The sequence below is a fragment of the Narcine bancroftii genome, chromosome 1 (assembly GCF_036971445.1).
Source record: "Narcine bancroftii isolate sNarBan1 chromosome 1, sNarBan1.hap1, whole genome shotgun sequence".
NCBI classification, from domain to species: domain Eukaryota; kingdom Metazoa; phylum Chordata; class Chondrichthyes; order Torpediniformes; family Narcinidae; genus Narcine; species Narcine bancroftii.
Genome location: NC_091469.1, coordinates 456,789,687 through 456,805,638, shown reverse-complemented (window position 1 = coordinate 456,805,638; position 15,952 = coordinate 456,789,687). Strand labels below are relative to the sequence as shown.

The following is a 15,952-nucleotide window of genomic DNA, read 5'->3' as shown; positions in this document are numbered from 1 at the left end:
AATTGATGCACCATCAGTAACTCCAAAAGACTGAAGTTATGTAAAACCAATAGGCTTTTGTTTGCTATAGAATGGAGTCACATCCATGCTAGTTGACTGTCCTGGACTGAGTAGGGGCTGCAGAGTAGTCGCCTTTATTCAGGATTCCATGGGAGGGGCCACAGGTACAGTCGACCAATGGGCGTGCCCAGACAGCTTAAACATACAAACAGTGGTTTACCTCAAAGGGCAGAAAAAGGTGAAGCATCCATCATTCCCCAGACACACTCCCTTTGCCCTTCTGCCATCTGGGAGAAGATTCCAGGGTGTAAAATCTTGCACCAAATGGCTTAAAGATAGTTCCTTCTCCATAGCTATTAGGTCCCTGAATTATCCCTGCAACAATGCTCTTGTGCTCTCCTTGCTTTGCACTAAACTCTTTTTTCCTATTGTAAATCTATGTTCTAAATTGTGCTGTTCTACTTCATACAGCTATATGAATGTTGGAATTGACCTTTTAGGCTACTTGGAAAATAACATTTTTCACTGTACCTGGTATAATGTGACAAACAAACTTACAGTTAAACTTCAAAACTTAAACTGCATGAAAAAAAATCCATCTGAAATGCACAAGAACTACTTTTGTCCAAGAACAGGAGGGGCTCCTCATCTCTTCCCCTCCCTCTCCCCCCACCTTCCCCCTCCCCCCAACATCATCGATGTGATCTATCAGGATCGTTGTCCGAAGAGGCCGTGCAAAATCATTGAGGATCCATTTTCTACCCTGCACACAACAGTTTTCACTGCTCCCATTGGGAAAGAGATACAGGAGTATCAGAGCCAGCACCATTTGGCTCAGCTTCTTTCCACGGGCAGGGACAATGCTGAACAACCCAAGATCCTGCACACACTAACCACCCGAGACTCTCATATTCAGGAAACAATATTTTATTTGTTTATTGTATAGATGAATGCTCATTGTTTCTCTGTGTGTTACGTTTGGAATGTGTCTGTGTGTTTTGCACCAAAAACCAGAAAACGCTGCTTCATCAGGTTATACTTATACAATCAGATGACAATAAATGACTTGATCTGTATATACGAAGGGTGAAAAGAAAATGTAGCCAGTACAATAACTGTGGGAGGAACTTGGGTGTGATTCAAATCCTTTATGGATTTGAGCCAAAGTTGCCATTTTTGTTCTGGAGTCAGCACTGAGAAGTGTTTGCTTTGGAAAACAGGTATCCATGTGACACAGATCCCATGCTCCATGATAAATATTTTCCTGCTTCCTTCCTTTCTTCTCACCAAGCACTGCAGTGTGAGCAGAACCCCGAGATTATCACTGTTTATTGGTCCTAAACAAAATAATCTGTAGCACTTCTATTATTCTCTATCCAGACTTCTAAACCAGCACTACACGTTTCACAAGGGTATGTTGATACCACGTGGTGAGATCACAGTTCGTGATAGTAATCCCTTTGTAAGGGCACAGGCAATTTTTCATGAGATGGCACTTTTATGGAAGAGAAGGAACCCAGCTGTGACATCAGAGCAATTACTGATGCCGCTCTCTGTGCTTATTTTAACTCTGGCCAGCACGGAGGTGAACTGACCGATTTGCATTCTGGCTGCTGAGAATCTGGCCCTCCGGGATGCCCCACTTCTCAGGACTGCTATTACTCGCCAACCCTTTGTCAAGCTGATAGGAGCTCAATGTCCTGGCCATTCCATCAGCAGGCCATTGCCACTCCCTTCGTCCCAGCTCTGGTACACTCCAACTGTAGAACATTCGGGATAGACCCCCTAACAGAGAGAGATGTCGGAATGGGACAGGGTTTAAGGCTCAGCCTGGAGCCGGAGATGGGGAATGAAACAATCCCTGCTTCGACACTTCTGCAAGCCTGTGATCCCTCCTGGAAAAAGAATTCCACATTCCACATCCGTCATTAAATCTAATTAACAGTGCAGCCCTGTATTCACTGCAGTCTCTTGGAAGAAGCAGAAAGCACTGTAGTAAATTTAGAAAAATAAACACTAAGAAATTTATCTTTGATTTCTTGAGGTAATCAAGCATGTTTTGAGGTAGTCAAGCATGTTAGACTGATAATTACACTAACTAGTAAACAACCCTCTAATTACCAATGATTTCTTATGTAAGCAATAAGTGAAGTTCCTTTTCAACAGCCTCCCTGCTCCAGTGATAAAATGATCACAAAATAAATGTTTTGAATCATCGGTTTGAAATGATCCTCTGGCACCTGAGTTTATTTCTAGCTTATCTCCATAACTCAATGCTCCTGACATTTTCAATTCTGCAACATCAGCCAAAATAAAAATAAAGTAAAAAGAAATTCCCACACTCAACAAACTGCAAGATGCTCGAAATACACAAAATATGATCTGACCATCATGAACTAAGTGATAGTATCACATATTTGTGACCATGTTTAAACATCCCAGCAGAATTTCATATCGTCTTCAAGCCCGTTAAGGAGGCATTCAATGGCTCTCCTGGGAAATAGTAAGTACTGATCTCCTACTTTCAACCATCATCACTCATTATAAAACTGCCTGAATTCCCCAGCTTCATCGCTGACATCTTTCACGCACTGCCACATTTATGTCATTCAAGAATGGATCCTCTATATCCCAAATGTGATTGTCATACAAAAGTCATCTCAGTACAGTGCCCTACTTAATCCATTATTAATTTCACAAGTGGAGCCCTTACTTCATTCCATAAGAGGCCGATGTACAGGAAGACATTCAAGGTGAAATGCCTCGAGTTTCCATTTAATAGTGTGCTTGAACTCAAAGTCCACATATCGATTTGACATTCATATTTTTCCCATGGCAAACTTCTCCGTAATATGTATGAATGGAGTCGTCACTCCTCATGTAAGCAATTGGTTACATACATAACAAAATGAAAAGGGAGGTTGATTTAATATCTTGTTCGATTACAATCATTACATGAGATGGAATGAGTGCCAATATTTTGAAGACAGTTAATTGATATCAATGGTGCAGATTGAATCCCTTTCATAATTTTTTGTTGGGGCAGGTCTGTGGAAACATGAACAGCTGGATTTGTATCCCTGGCAACCCTCAAGAAATCTGGCAGGAAATGTGGGCTCTCGGCATACAATTTCACACCCTGTAAAATGCAACAGTACTGCAAAAAAGACACATCCTAAGCAGCTCAGACCAGGATGGAGCTCTGACCTTTCACTTGTTTCTCACTGATTCAATTTCCACTAAAATGCCAGACCTGAGTCAACAGTGAACTCAGAAGCCCACGCAGATAAAAGCAGTCAGACGCCTCCACACAGACTTCCACATAGATACAAGCAGACAGTCACATTCAGACACAGTACCACAAAAGGCACTTTCAGGTGGCCAAGGGACCCCGATGTAAAGCCACATATTCTACCCCTATGCAGCTGTTGGGAGGCCACCTGAAAGACCAGGAGGTGCCTCCGAGGCACACTTTCCAACCCTCCTCTGAGAGGGATAATCGCTGGAGCACCGAAGTCCCGTAGGCACTTGAATGCAGCTGCCTGAAAGCGGCTGCTAAGGGGATGACAATCAGCTGGTGAGTGCCTGGCAGTCTCCCCTCCCCGCTGACCCTGCCCCCAAGCGCACTATACCAGGGCAGGGGCACCGGGGAGGGGGGACTGTCAGGCACTCACCAGCTGATTGTCAACCATGGAATGACAAAGGCCACAGGGGAAGGATGATGGGAGGAAGAACCATCTTTATTATAACACATCAGCTCAGATACTGGGGCCGTGATTGACAAAAATCCTGGAAAAAAGATGCATGAAGAATGTGGTGAGAAGCCTGGCATTGATGAGCTACAGGCAAAGGGAAGCCCATGTGCCACATTGGCAGTGGATCAGATCACAGACGAATGTTGCCCTGATTGGCCAACTGTAGAAAAGACTATCATAGAACCACAGAAACTGCAGCACAGAAAACAGGCCATTCAGCCCTTCTAGTCTGTGCCAAAACATCATTCTGCTAGTTCCACTGACCTGCACGCATTCCATAACCCTTCAGACCACTCCCATCCATGTATGTAAACAATTTATTCCACACTCCCACCATTCTCTGAGTGAAGTTCTCCCTAAACCTTTCCCCTTTCACCCTAAAGCCAAGTCCTCTTACATTTATCTCTCCTAAACTAAGTGGAAAGAGCCTATTAGCATTTACTCTGTCTATACCCCTCATAAATCTTGTAAACTATCAAATCTCCCCTCATTCTTCTACATTCTAAGGAATAAAGTCCTAACCTGTTTAATCTTTCCCTGTTACTCAACTCCCAAAGACCCAGCAACATCCTAGTAAATGTTCTGTGCACTCTTTCAGACTTACTGATATCCTTCTTGTAGTTAACAAAACTACAGGAAGAGCAAAATTAGGCCATTCAGCCCATCATGTCTATTCAATCATGTACATCATTGTTGATGCACTTTTCTTCTAAGCCCCATTTTCCTGCCTTCTCCCTATAACCTTTTGACTCCCTTACAAATAAAGAACCTCTCCACATCTGTTTTAAATATATCAAATGACTTGGCCTCTACAGCTGACTGCGGCAACGAATTCACCATCGTCTGGCTGAATAAATTTCACCTCAGAGGCAGCACGGTGTCTTTAACACAGTGTCTGCTTTGAATGGTAAATTGCATAGATGCTGGCAATCATGGAGAATCTGTCCTCAACTTCACACAAGAGCTTGTTTGGAGCCAAGAACTCATCCGTTTATCTTGGAAAGTGCTATTCTCAGTAGTGCCAATTGGAATTGACAGGTGCATTAGTCAGACCGTTTGTGGCAGGCTGATAAACATATCTTATTCATTGCTCACTTGCTGTGAAATGCCTCACTGGTGGAGCACATTAAGTAGATCAGTTAAGTGCAGGGCCAGGACTGAAACAAAGTCAAGCCGTCACAAAGGACCGAGAGGGAAGAGTGGGAAGGGTGGTCTGGAATCATGATGTTGGGTTGGTGGGGTATGAATGGTAAGCAGAAGAATTGGTGGAGGAATTGAGGGCATCAGAAAAGCCAAAAGGAAGTAAATGCCTCCTTTCAAATAAACTTGGTTGAGTTTGGTTTCCTGGACTAATCTTCAATTGCTCTTTAAACATTACAATCTGCTCCTGCCTGGGAATCAGAATATTCATGAAGTTATAGATATCCAAAATTTTCACTAATGATTTAGTTTTGATGAAATTTGAACTATCAATCACTCAAAAAATGCTAAACATAATTTGCTGGAGGAGCTCAGCGTGTCAAGCACCGTCAGTGGTAAAAGAGAAAGGTGGACATTGCAGCAGAAACCCAACAAAATATGTTGAGTTGCTAGATCCAATTTCCACATCAATTTGCATTTTGGCGAATTGTTTGATTCATGGTATTTAGTCCAAATCTAGTTTGATATTGTTTTTAACCTTGTGAGCATTGGAAGCGATTAATTCTCTGATTTTCTAGATGGAATTTGACCTACCTTGAGATGGAACAATCTTGGAAGCTTTGGTGTTACCTTGACAAATATATCCCAGCTTCAGAGAGCAATCTTTGCTTTCCCACTTTGATGCCACTGATGGTTTCATGACTGCACATGTATCTTTACTGGCATATGATGGATGACCTTTGCACAAAGAAAGAAATATAAAACCAGTAATGTTGGCTAATGAATAAGATATGAAATAGGATACTTCAATTAATGCACAGATAAAGTTGTTTCTGGCACAAAATTCATTGCATGGTAGTTTGAAGCAAAGTTCAAAATAGAGCATAAATATATTATATTAATTTTATTTTTATATTTAGATCTACAGCACAGTAACCGGCCATTTCAACCCACGAGCCCGTGCCAACCAATTTACACCCAATTAACCTCCACCCCTGGCAAGTTTTGAACAGTGGGAGGAAACTGGAGCCGCCAGGGAAATCCCAAGCAGACACAGGGAGAATATACAAACTCCTTACAGACAGTGTGGGTTCGAACCCTCGTCCCAATTGCTGGTGCTGTAAAGGTGTTGCGCTAACCACTAGGCCAACCATGCTGCCCTTATAGAAGCAATTAGTTTGGCTAATAAACATTCAGATGTATTATCTGTGGTGACAACTGATTTCAGATTATATGCTCATCACAGCATGAATGTATTAACTTAATTGCGCCTTTATAATTGCTACTCATCCCAAATGGAATTTGATATCAAATTCATAAAGAGGGCAGTTATAAAAGCAACATTCTCACTCTCCAGCTCCAGGAACTCCCAGGATCATTAAATCAGCTTGGGACTTTATTTCTATGTTTTACTAAGACTGAAACATATATTTTCCTGTTACTTACCAGGAGCCCAGTTCAAATATCTGAAGGGACTTCGGTCACTCCATTGCCACCCGCTGTTGAAATTTGGGGTGCTTAATCCAATCCAGAGTGAGGTTCTTATTTTTTCCAGCAGGCCTGAATAAAGACAAAGGTGTGTTTCTTGGAACTAAATATTATTCAAAACATGACGTTATTGGGAGCTTGCTGTGCAGAAAGTTGCTGAAACATTTCCTCAAAAGTACTTTCCTGAAGGAACCAAGAAATCTTAAAGTGTTGTGATAGAGTTTGATGTCAACTGCAGTAAATGTAATGAGTTATAATAAAGTTCCAGTACACCCCCAGTCAGTTACGAATGAAAATGGCAAAAGGATGGAAAGAGACATCAGAGGCTATTCATGTATTCACACAGTGCCGTGAAAGCGTTGTGCTTTTGAAAATCGTATTGTATGAAGGATACAATTCTTTGTTGCACTGAGAATCTGTGACCGGCCACAGAATGATGGGTCGCAATCACTTACTACACCTGGTTCCAGGATCATGGCAAATGGCTGCTTGATTTCACTATGCTACCCACAGCTACATGAGGTAGGCCACCTACATTCTGCATACAAGCAAGGTGCACTTAATCTAATTTCACAGCACCCACAGATGCAGGAATAATCAACATAGATCCCTGAGTGAAGGGATTTTTAAATGGCAGTCATGGTAATTCCAGACCCTTTCCTTATCACTACCTCCCCCAGGCACCTGACCATTAGGCACATGCTTTCTTTGCGGCAAAAACAGAAGAAGCTGGAAATACACAAAAGTTCAAGGTGCATCTGTGGAAAGAGAAACCATCTATTCAATCAGTAGAAACCTTTCCATTGTGGAAAGATGACCGTTTTATGTCCTGTTAGGCAAGGATCACACCAGTAAAACCATGTGCTGACATCAGTGAAGACTTGCAAAATATCGACAGTGATCATTTCTTGCTGATCAAGCAAAGAGGATGATCCGCGAAGCTGTTACATCACCAGTCAAGTGTTGTGGAGCAACTTCTCGGCATGAATGTCTCATGCCTGATAAGGTTTGATTGTGGTAATGAGAAAGTCTGTCACAACCATTACTTTCTCAGGGAGAGACTTCCAGATTTCTGTGACTTGTTAATGTGATAATGTGAAATCTAATTTCACTTCCAAATCAACTGTTCCTAATTTGATGTTACATCCAATTCTGGGTTCTTTCAGCATATTCCACATTGACTCTCAGGATAGTAAAGACAGCAGAAAACAAACGCAGGCAGGGTTTAAATACACCATTTTGCCTTCTTAGCAAAAGTAAATATGTGCCCTCATTGTGCCCTTATATCTACGAGGAAATTCATTGAGGCCCCAGATGTAGATCCTGAGGAAAACTGCTGATTACATTATTAACTACAGAATTTTCCTTTACTTCTATTGTCCAGCTCCTACCTTAGGCAACTGTACTGACAGTAACCACACCAGCAGTGCGAGTATAAGACAGCTTTAATAAACTAATATGTACACTAAGAGGTCTTGTCTCTGCAAGATGAACCTGGAAGTCTAGACTGTAGCTCTGGACTGCTTTACAGACAAGGTCACCGGGATGACCCCTGGTGACCTAGTGCTGTAATTACATATCACCACAGAAACAATGAACTCAAACTCTGTTCTCTCTCAGTTTGGGCAATAATCTATTGTGTGTAGCCTTGTCAAAAGACTTCTGACAGTTAATAATAATAAATATTTCAAAACATCGACTCTGCAAATAAACTCAAAGTTTTAATTACACTATTTAATTGTGAACTACACCATATCTTCACTACCTTTAATTGCCTTGTCTTGTCAAGAAAGGTTAATCTACAGGATATGCTTTGGCAACATGAAGATGTGATAATAGTTCTTTCACTACTGAGAAGGAACAGGGCAGCAATGTTGTGAGAGTACTTGGATATATTTGCTGATCCATCCTTCACTCAGTATTAACATTGTACCTAAAATGTAGTTTTGTTATTTCAATATTGAGGCATGGGCCTGGCAATGCATGAAAAAGCACCATAAGTTAAAACAATTAATAAATAGATGAAAAAACTATGTTTTATGGCTCATCAAATAGTTTGCACAGACATTGAAGATGCTTCAAAATCTCGTCAAGAGGCTCACATTTTTAAATTAGCAAAATATCCAAAGAATAGAGGAAAAAAAGACGCAGCTTCTTTCAAACCATCCTGAGAAGAAAATTATGCTCACCGTTTAAAATTCCGATAGTTTTGTTCCAAATATATTCTATTTGGGTGTGGTGATCGAATTCTTAAAATCCAACCCATGACTGCTTCCAGTTTCCCATCTCCCTCAACTAATTGCCATTATCCAGCATTGTCTATCAGGAGATTTTACTTTCTCCCCCTGACCTGCACAGGTTTTCCCTGGGTGTCTCAGTTTCATCCCACCCTCCCAAAATGTATGGGGTCAATAATTCATTGGGTGGCACGGGTCGCAATGGCCAGAATCAGCTTCTACAGTGTTGTAAATTTTATTTTAAAGTTTTTTAAAAATCTGCTGATCCTATAGAATTATAGGTTTATAAGTCAACAGAAATTCTTGTTTCATTACTTTTTCTTGTATTTGTCCCATATCCCTCTATTCCTTTCCTGGCTATGTTTCTGACCATAATATTTTTTTAAACATTGTGATTGTACATGGCAGCTTGTTCCATATTCAGCTCATTCTCTGTGTGAAAAAACTTGCCTCTCAGGTTCCCTTTAAATCTGGCCCCTCTCACCTTTAACCAGTGTTCTCTAGTTTTGGCTTCCCTATACTTGGTAAAAGACTGTGGCTACCTATTCTATCAATCCCCCTCTGTTACATCACTCTTTAGATGCTCACACTTTAGCAAGAATAATCCTAGCCTATCTAATCTCTTACAACTAAAGCCACATTGTGATGGATCTCTTCTGCACTCTTGTCCACCTCTGCAGGATTCTTTCCACACTATGGTGAGCAGAAATGCTCACAATATTCAAAATGTCTTATACAGTTGCAACATGATGGCCTAATCTAAAGCTCAATACCCTGCCAATGAAGCCAAGCAAGGGAACTCCCTTCTTTAATATTCTGTCCACCTTCGTTACCATTTTCATGGAGCTGTGAACTTGCATCCCAAGGTCCCTCTGCACATCAACACATCTAAACTCCCTGCCAGTTATGTGTCACATTGAAATCAAGTAAAGGCACCAAAATATTTGTTAGAGATAACAGTCCCTTCTGACCCGTGAGCCTGCAACTCCTAAATTCACCCATGTGACCAATTAACATACCAATGTCATCATCTTTGGAATATGGGAGGAAACGGGAGCCGAAGAAATCCATGTGTGCATGGGGAAAAGATACAAAGAGGGTGAAGTAAAGCAGAGTTCACAGGGAACATCCCAGAGGAATGACATTTAATAGAGAATTTATACTAATATAATTTATATGGAAGGTGCAAAAAAGGAAAGAGTTAAAATAACTGCTTCAATTAACCTTTAGCCCAGGGGTGGGCAACCTTTTTTTAAAAAATTCACACTCTACCTTAAGTATTCCCTATGCCATATGTGATTAGTAAGGGATTATTTAAGGAGGTATGTGAATGGAAAGAAAAAGTTTGAAAACCACTGTTTTAATCATACCAAATTGACGGGTTATGTGCACGGTTTCATAACTCCACAGGAAATGGGCCAATTACAATTTTTCTCAATCAAAATATTTCTGTAACAATTGGGTCTACAGCAGTGAATCTCAACCTTCCCTTCCCACTCACGTACCATCTTAAGCAATCCCTTACTAATCACAGTGCACTGATGGCATAGGGATTGCTTCAGGTGGAATGTGAGTTTTACAAAAAAAGGTTGCCCACCCCTGCCTTAGTCAATGCCAAACAGGCAGCAATCCTATTTTGGGCAGAGTTAACATCACAAAGTGTGAGAGTAAAGGTTTGGTGATCCAATTCACAGGCCATGCGTCACTCTGGATGCTACTCCAGAGCTTTTCCAATCACAGATTTTTCATGGACCTCCTTGATAAGATGGTTGGTTGACATGACCACAAAACTATCCATCATCCTCACTGTAACCTCTTTGTAGCTTTGATAATTAGGATTAGAAGCAATGAAGCTTAAAAGTCTGGAAAAAGTAGTAAAATATAATTATTAGCCTCAGATTAAATACCTATGGTCCCAGATCTCGGGTGTTCAGTTTTTAAGCTTTGAGGAATATTAGCCAAGTAAAAATAGTGAAAATTTCCATGGATTTATTGGTTATAGTGTTGTTGGTACAAAATATTTCTCAGGACATTCTAATGTAGACAAAAGAATGATTTGTTTGACAATTTTAAAAATAAACTCTAACGCAAAGTAACTACAGTAATTTCTTACCTGCCAGAAATGTCTGTGTGTGCAATTCAGTCACACTTAACAAGTCAGAATTTTGTTGTTGACAACTTCTTCTTGCTTCATACCAAGTCAGAGCTGAATCACTGTTGATCTGATAACATAGGCTTGTTAAAGGATCTTTTTTCCATAAAGAGTTGCAGACGTGAACTGTAAAACAAAGCAGATTTCTTTGCTGAAGACATGTTGTTCTGGACAAACATTTTTAAAGCTGAATGCCAAATAAATACACGATTCATTAATCTGCAACAGGATCAAATAGCTACAAGTAATATACAAATTCATTCTGAACAGTTAGTCCAGCATAAGCAAGACAGATGGAGATGAATCTTGCTAATAAATGGGTGCAGTTCTGCAGCGCACAAAGAGGGTGCCATTTATTCTCGTAAATGCAAGTAAGGCTACACTTTGGGCTTCTACACATCCCAAATTTTCTGACCACTTCGAACCTGCGAATCTCTACAGAGAGTTCAACAGAACACTAGCACTGAGGAACTTGTTCATGAACTTGTGTCTGGTGATACCTAAATCTGCAAGTCCATTCATTTCAATTAACATTTTACAACAATAAAGGAGGCATAACTACTCGATGTTTGTAGAAATTTATTATCCAAAATTAACTGTTGGAGGAAAAAGTGTTTAAATGTGTCATGTTGGAGATATTAAAAACCAATCTAAAAATTACATTCCAAGCTTCTTCAGAGATTGAAAGGTGTAGGTCCTTTCCCCAGGCTTTTTCACCTTTATCCAAAGGAGCCTCATTTAATCCCAATAACATGTCATAAATGTTAGATATTGGACCATTGTAACAAGGTTGCAAATTTAAAATTACATCTATTAAACTCTTATCAAAGCTCTAAGGAAATGTATGTAATTGAGATTGCAAAAAAAAACCTCTAATCTGTAAATAACGGAAAAAATGAGTATTTGGTAAGATGTGTTTAACTGACAGCTGTTCAAAAGAAGAGAGATTCTCCTCAACAAATAGATATTTAAAACATTTAATACCCAATCTATGCCATTCTTTAAAAGCTACGTCAATCATGGAAGGATAAAAGAAATAGTTAGAAAACTAGGACTAGAAAGAGACAATCTCAATAGGCCAAAATGTTTTCTAAACTGCTTCCAGATCCTCAAAGTATGTTTAACTACCAGATTGTCAGTTAATTTATTTAAAGATAAAGGAACTGAGGATCCGAGAAGAGAAATAATAGAAATTTGAAGTTTATTTTTTTAATTGGTTAATGCCTTATCTTTATGTGCTCGCCACCCCCTCCTACAATTTAAAGTAGTCCATCGGGCCCACATGTCCAAAGTCAAATGATCTCACTTTTATGCAGATGTATCTCCTTGCTGTGACTGATGCAACAATGGAGATGTTTCACTAATTCATGTTTTGGATGTGTCTGAATCTTGGAAAACTTTTTATGTACTTTTTAAAGTAAATTTTACGCCTAATCCTTTAACTGCCTTGTTTGGTATTGTTGGAGAGAGAGGCATAACTTTAACAGCATCTAATTTGCATGTTTTAACTTTCATATTTCTTATGGCTAGACGGGCAGTGTTGCTTAGATGGAAGGATGTTGCTTTGCCTACTTATGCTCAATGGGTGTGTTACATTATGCCATGTTTAAATTTAGAGAAGATTCGATGCTCAATATCCGATTTGAATTTAAATTTTAAAACATTGTGGGGACAATTTTTGAATTACTTTCAAAATCTCTGATTTTGCAGAGGTGTTGATTAATAATATAATTTATTACTGAGACATGGAATTCTTTCTTTCTCTTTGCCAAACAGCTTTGGTTTGGAAGTGGGATTAGATTTTTTATAACAGAATATTATTATAATATATTTTGTTTGATTAAGAATGCAGGGTACTGTGGATCAAATGGTATGATTTGAGTGTAGTGTATTCTACATTTCTATTTTTTGACATGTATTCTTATGTACTCTGCATTTTTTATGTGGAATTTCAATTTTCAAATATATATATTGAAAAAGAAAAATCATAGTGGATCAAGCAGAGAGATGATTGGTGGAGGTATGAACAGGTGACTGTTATAAACACTATAAAAGTGAGGAACCATGTAGTGGAGCAGTCATTGAGAAGTGGTGTTTGTCAGACCGGTGTTTGTCAGGCCCGTGTTTATTGGGCCCGTGTTTATTGGGCCCGTGTTTATTGGGCCCGTGTTTATTGGGCCCGTGTTTGTTGGTGCAGTGTTTGTCAGGCTGGTGTTTGTCAGGCCAGTGTTTATCAGACCAGTGTTTATCGGGGCGGTGTTTGTTGGGGTGGCGTTTGTTGGGGCAGTGTTTGTCAGGGTGGTGTTTGTCAGAGTAGTATTTTTCGGGCAATGTTTGTGGGGCAGCGTTTGTTGGGGCAGTATTTGTCAGGGTGGTATTTGTCGTGGTGGTGTTTTTCGGGCTGGTGTTTGACAAGCCATGGTTTGTCTGACCGGTGTTTATCAGGGTGGCATTTGTTGGGGTGGCATTTATCGGGGCAGCGTTTGTCAGGGCGGTGTTTGTCGGGGTAGCATTTGTCAGGCAGTGTTTGTCAGGGCAGTGTTTACTGGGACAGGATGTGATGGGGCAGAAGGCTTTGGCTCAACAGGGATTGAGGTAGAGTGGTAAGGCTTTGGCTCATCAGAGACTGAGGTGAGTGATAAGGCTTCGTCTCAACAGACTTTGTTGAGAACAGGCAAGAGGTGAGGGTTCTTCTCGGTGCATATATTATTCAACACTTAATAATGCTAACAGATGAGGTATTATGACCCTAGGGTTAGTATTCTGTGTCGGGTGTCAGACTCTGAGCCTTCCCAATGCCTACATCTGCACCAGGCACACTGAGGTCCAGCTCTTAAGAGACTGTGTTAAGGAACTGAAGCAGTAGGAAGAGTGAGGAAGTGGTAGATTGGAGCTACAGAGATTATGTAGAGAACACCTCTGTGGTCATCCTCAGCAAGCAGGTTATTGTTCTGGATAGTATTTGGGAGGATGACCTGACAAAGGATGATCAAAGGGACCACATCCTGGATAACAAGGGAAATCAGGGAGAGTATCAAGTGTAAAGAGAAAGCATATAAACTAGCCAGGAAAGACAGAATACCAGAGGATTGGGAGAAATTCAGAGTTCTACAGAGGAAGACACAGGAGTTCTACAGGAAAGGCAAAAGAGATTATGAGAGAAAGTTGGCAGGGAACATAAAAAATGACTGCAAAAGTTTTTATAGATATGTAAAGAGAAAGAGACTAGTAAAGACAAATGTGGGTCCCTTTCAGTCAGAAACAGGTGAATTGGTCATGGGGAACAAGGACATGGCAGACCAATTAAATAACTACTTTCGTTCGGTCTTCACTAGGGAAAATATGAATAATCTTCAGGAAATAATAGGGGACCATGGGGATAATGTGACAGAAGGATTGGGGAAAATAAATGTAAGTTATGAGGTTGTGTTGGATAAATTGAAGGGATTAAAGGCAGACAAGTCCCCAGGGCCAGATGGTCTGCATCCCAGAGTGCTAAAGGAAGTAGCCCATGAAATAGTGGATGCATTGTTGATAATTTTTCAAAACTCTAGATTCTGGAGTAGTTCCTGAGGACTGGAGGATGGCTAATGTAACTCCACTTTTTAAAAAGGGAGGGAAAGAGAAATCAAGGAATTATAGACCAGTTAGCTTGACATCGGTAGTGGGGAAAATGTTAGAGTCAGTTATTAAAGATGTGATTGTGGCACATCTGGAAAGTGGTGAATTCATTGGTCAGAGCCAGTATGGTTTTATGAATGGAAAATCGTGTCTGACTAATCTTATTGAATTTTTTGAGGATGTAACTAGTAGAATGGATAGGGGAGAACCATTAGATGTGGTTTACCTGGATTTTCAGAAGGCTTTTGATAAGGACGCACACAGGAGATTACTATACAAACTTAAGGCACATGGTATAGGGGATATAGTATTGAGGTGGATAGAGAATTGGTTGACAGATAGGAAGAAAAGAGTAGGAATAAACGGGTACTTTTCGAAATGGCAGTCAGTTACTAGTGGGGTACCACAAGGCTCAGTGCTAGGACCCCAGTTATTTACAATATATATTAATGATTTAGATGAGGAAATAGAAAAAAGCATTTCCAAGTTTGCAGATGGCACAAAGCTGGGTGGCATTGTAAGCTGTGTAGAGGCTGTTAAGAGTGTGCAGGGTGACTTGGACAGGTTGGGTGAGTGGGCAAATGCATGGCAGATGCAATATAATGTGGATAAGTGTGTGGTTATCCACTTTGGAGGAAAGAATGGGAGGGCTGAGTACTATCTTAATGGTATCCAATTAGGAAAAGAGGAGATGCAAAGAGACCTGGGTGTCGCTGTGCATCAGTCATTAAAAGTGGGCATGCAGGTGCAGCAAGCAGTAAAAAAGGTGAATGGTATGTTGACGTTCATATCAAGAGGATTCGAGTACAGGAGCAGAGAGGTAATGATGCAGTTGTATAGGGCCTTGGTGAGACCTCACCTGGAGTATTGGGTTCAGTTTTGGTCTCCTTATCTGAGGAAGGACATTATTGCCATGGAGAGAGTGCAGAAAAGGTTTACCAGATTGATACCAGGGATGGCGGGACTTGCATATGAAGAAAGGCTAGAATGACTGGGCTTGTACTCACTGGAGTTTAGATGATTAAGAGGAGTTTTAATAAAAACGTTCAAAATTCTTAAGGGATTTGACAGGCTAGATGCAGGAAGATTGTTCCCAATGTTGAGCAAGTCTAGAACCAGGGGTCACAGTTTAAAGATAAAGGGGAAGTCCTTTAGGACTGAGATGAGGAAGAATTTTTTCACTCAGATGGTTGTGAATTTATGGAATTCTCTCCCACAGGAAGTGATTGAGGCCGGTTCCATAGCTATATTTAAGAGAGAGTTAGATTTAGTACTTGTGACTAGGGGGATCAGGGGGTATGGAGAGAGAGCTGGGACAGGGTACTGTGGATGATCAGCCATGATCAAAATGAATGGTGGTGTAGGCTTGAAGGACCAAATAGCCTACTCCTACACCTATTTTCTATGTTTTCTAGCACTGAGCTTGGCTCTGTGGTGGAGAGAAAGAAGACACATGCAAAAGTGAAAGGAGATTTCAATGTGAAGAGGTTCTGTGGTGTGTTATCTTGCTGGTGCGTTGCCTCGCTGGTGTCGGTGTATGACATACCAATGTCAATGAC

At 40.5% G+C, this 15,952-nt stretch overlaps 1 protein-coding gene across 1 annotated transcript in view; it reads right to left on the bottom strand.

Annotated features, from left to right (window-relative positions):
- The window catches only part of mrc1a (mannose receptor, C type 1a), a 186,345-nt gene that overhangs the window by 108,145 nt on the left and 62,248 nt on the right, over positions 1-15,952 (bottom strand). Inside the window, exons 4-6 of the mRNA XM_069914658.1 lie at positions 10,734-10,898; positions 6,342-6,455; positions 5,490-5,633 (exon numbers count right to left, since the gene is read on the bottom strand). Of these exons, the coding sequence (XP_069770759.1) occupies positions 5,490-5,633; positions 6,342-6,455; positions 10,734-10,898 (423 nt within the window). The remainder of the gene's footprint in view (positions 1-5,489; positions 5,634-6,341; positions 6,456-10,733; positions 10,899-15,952) is intronic.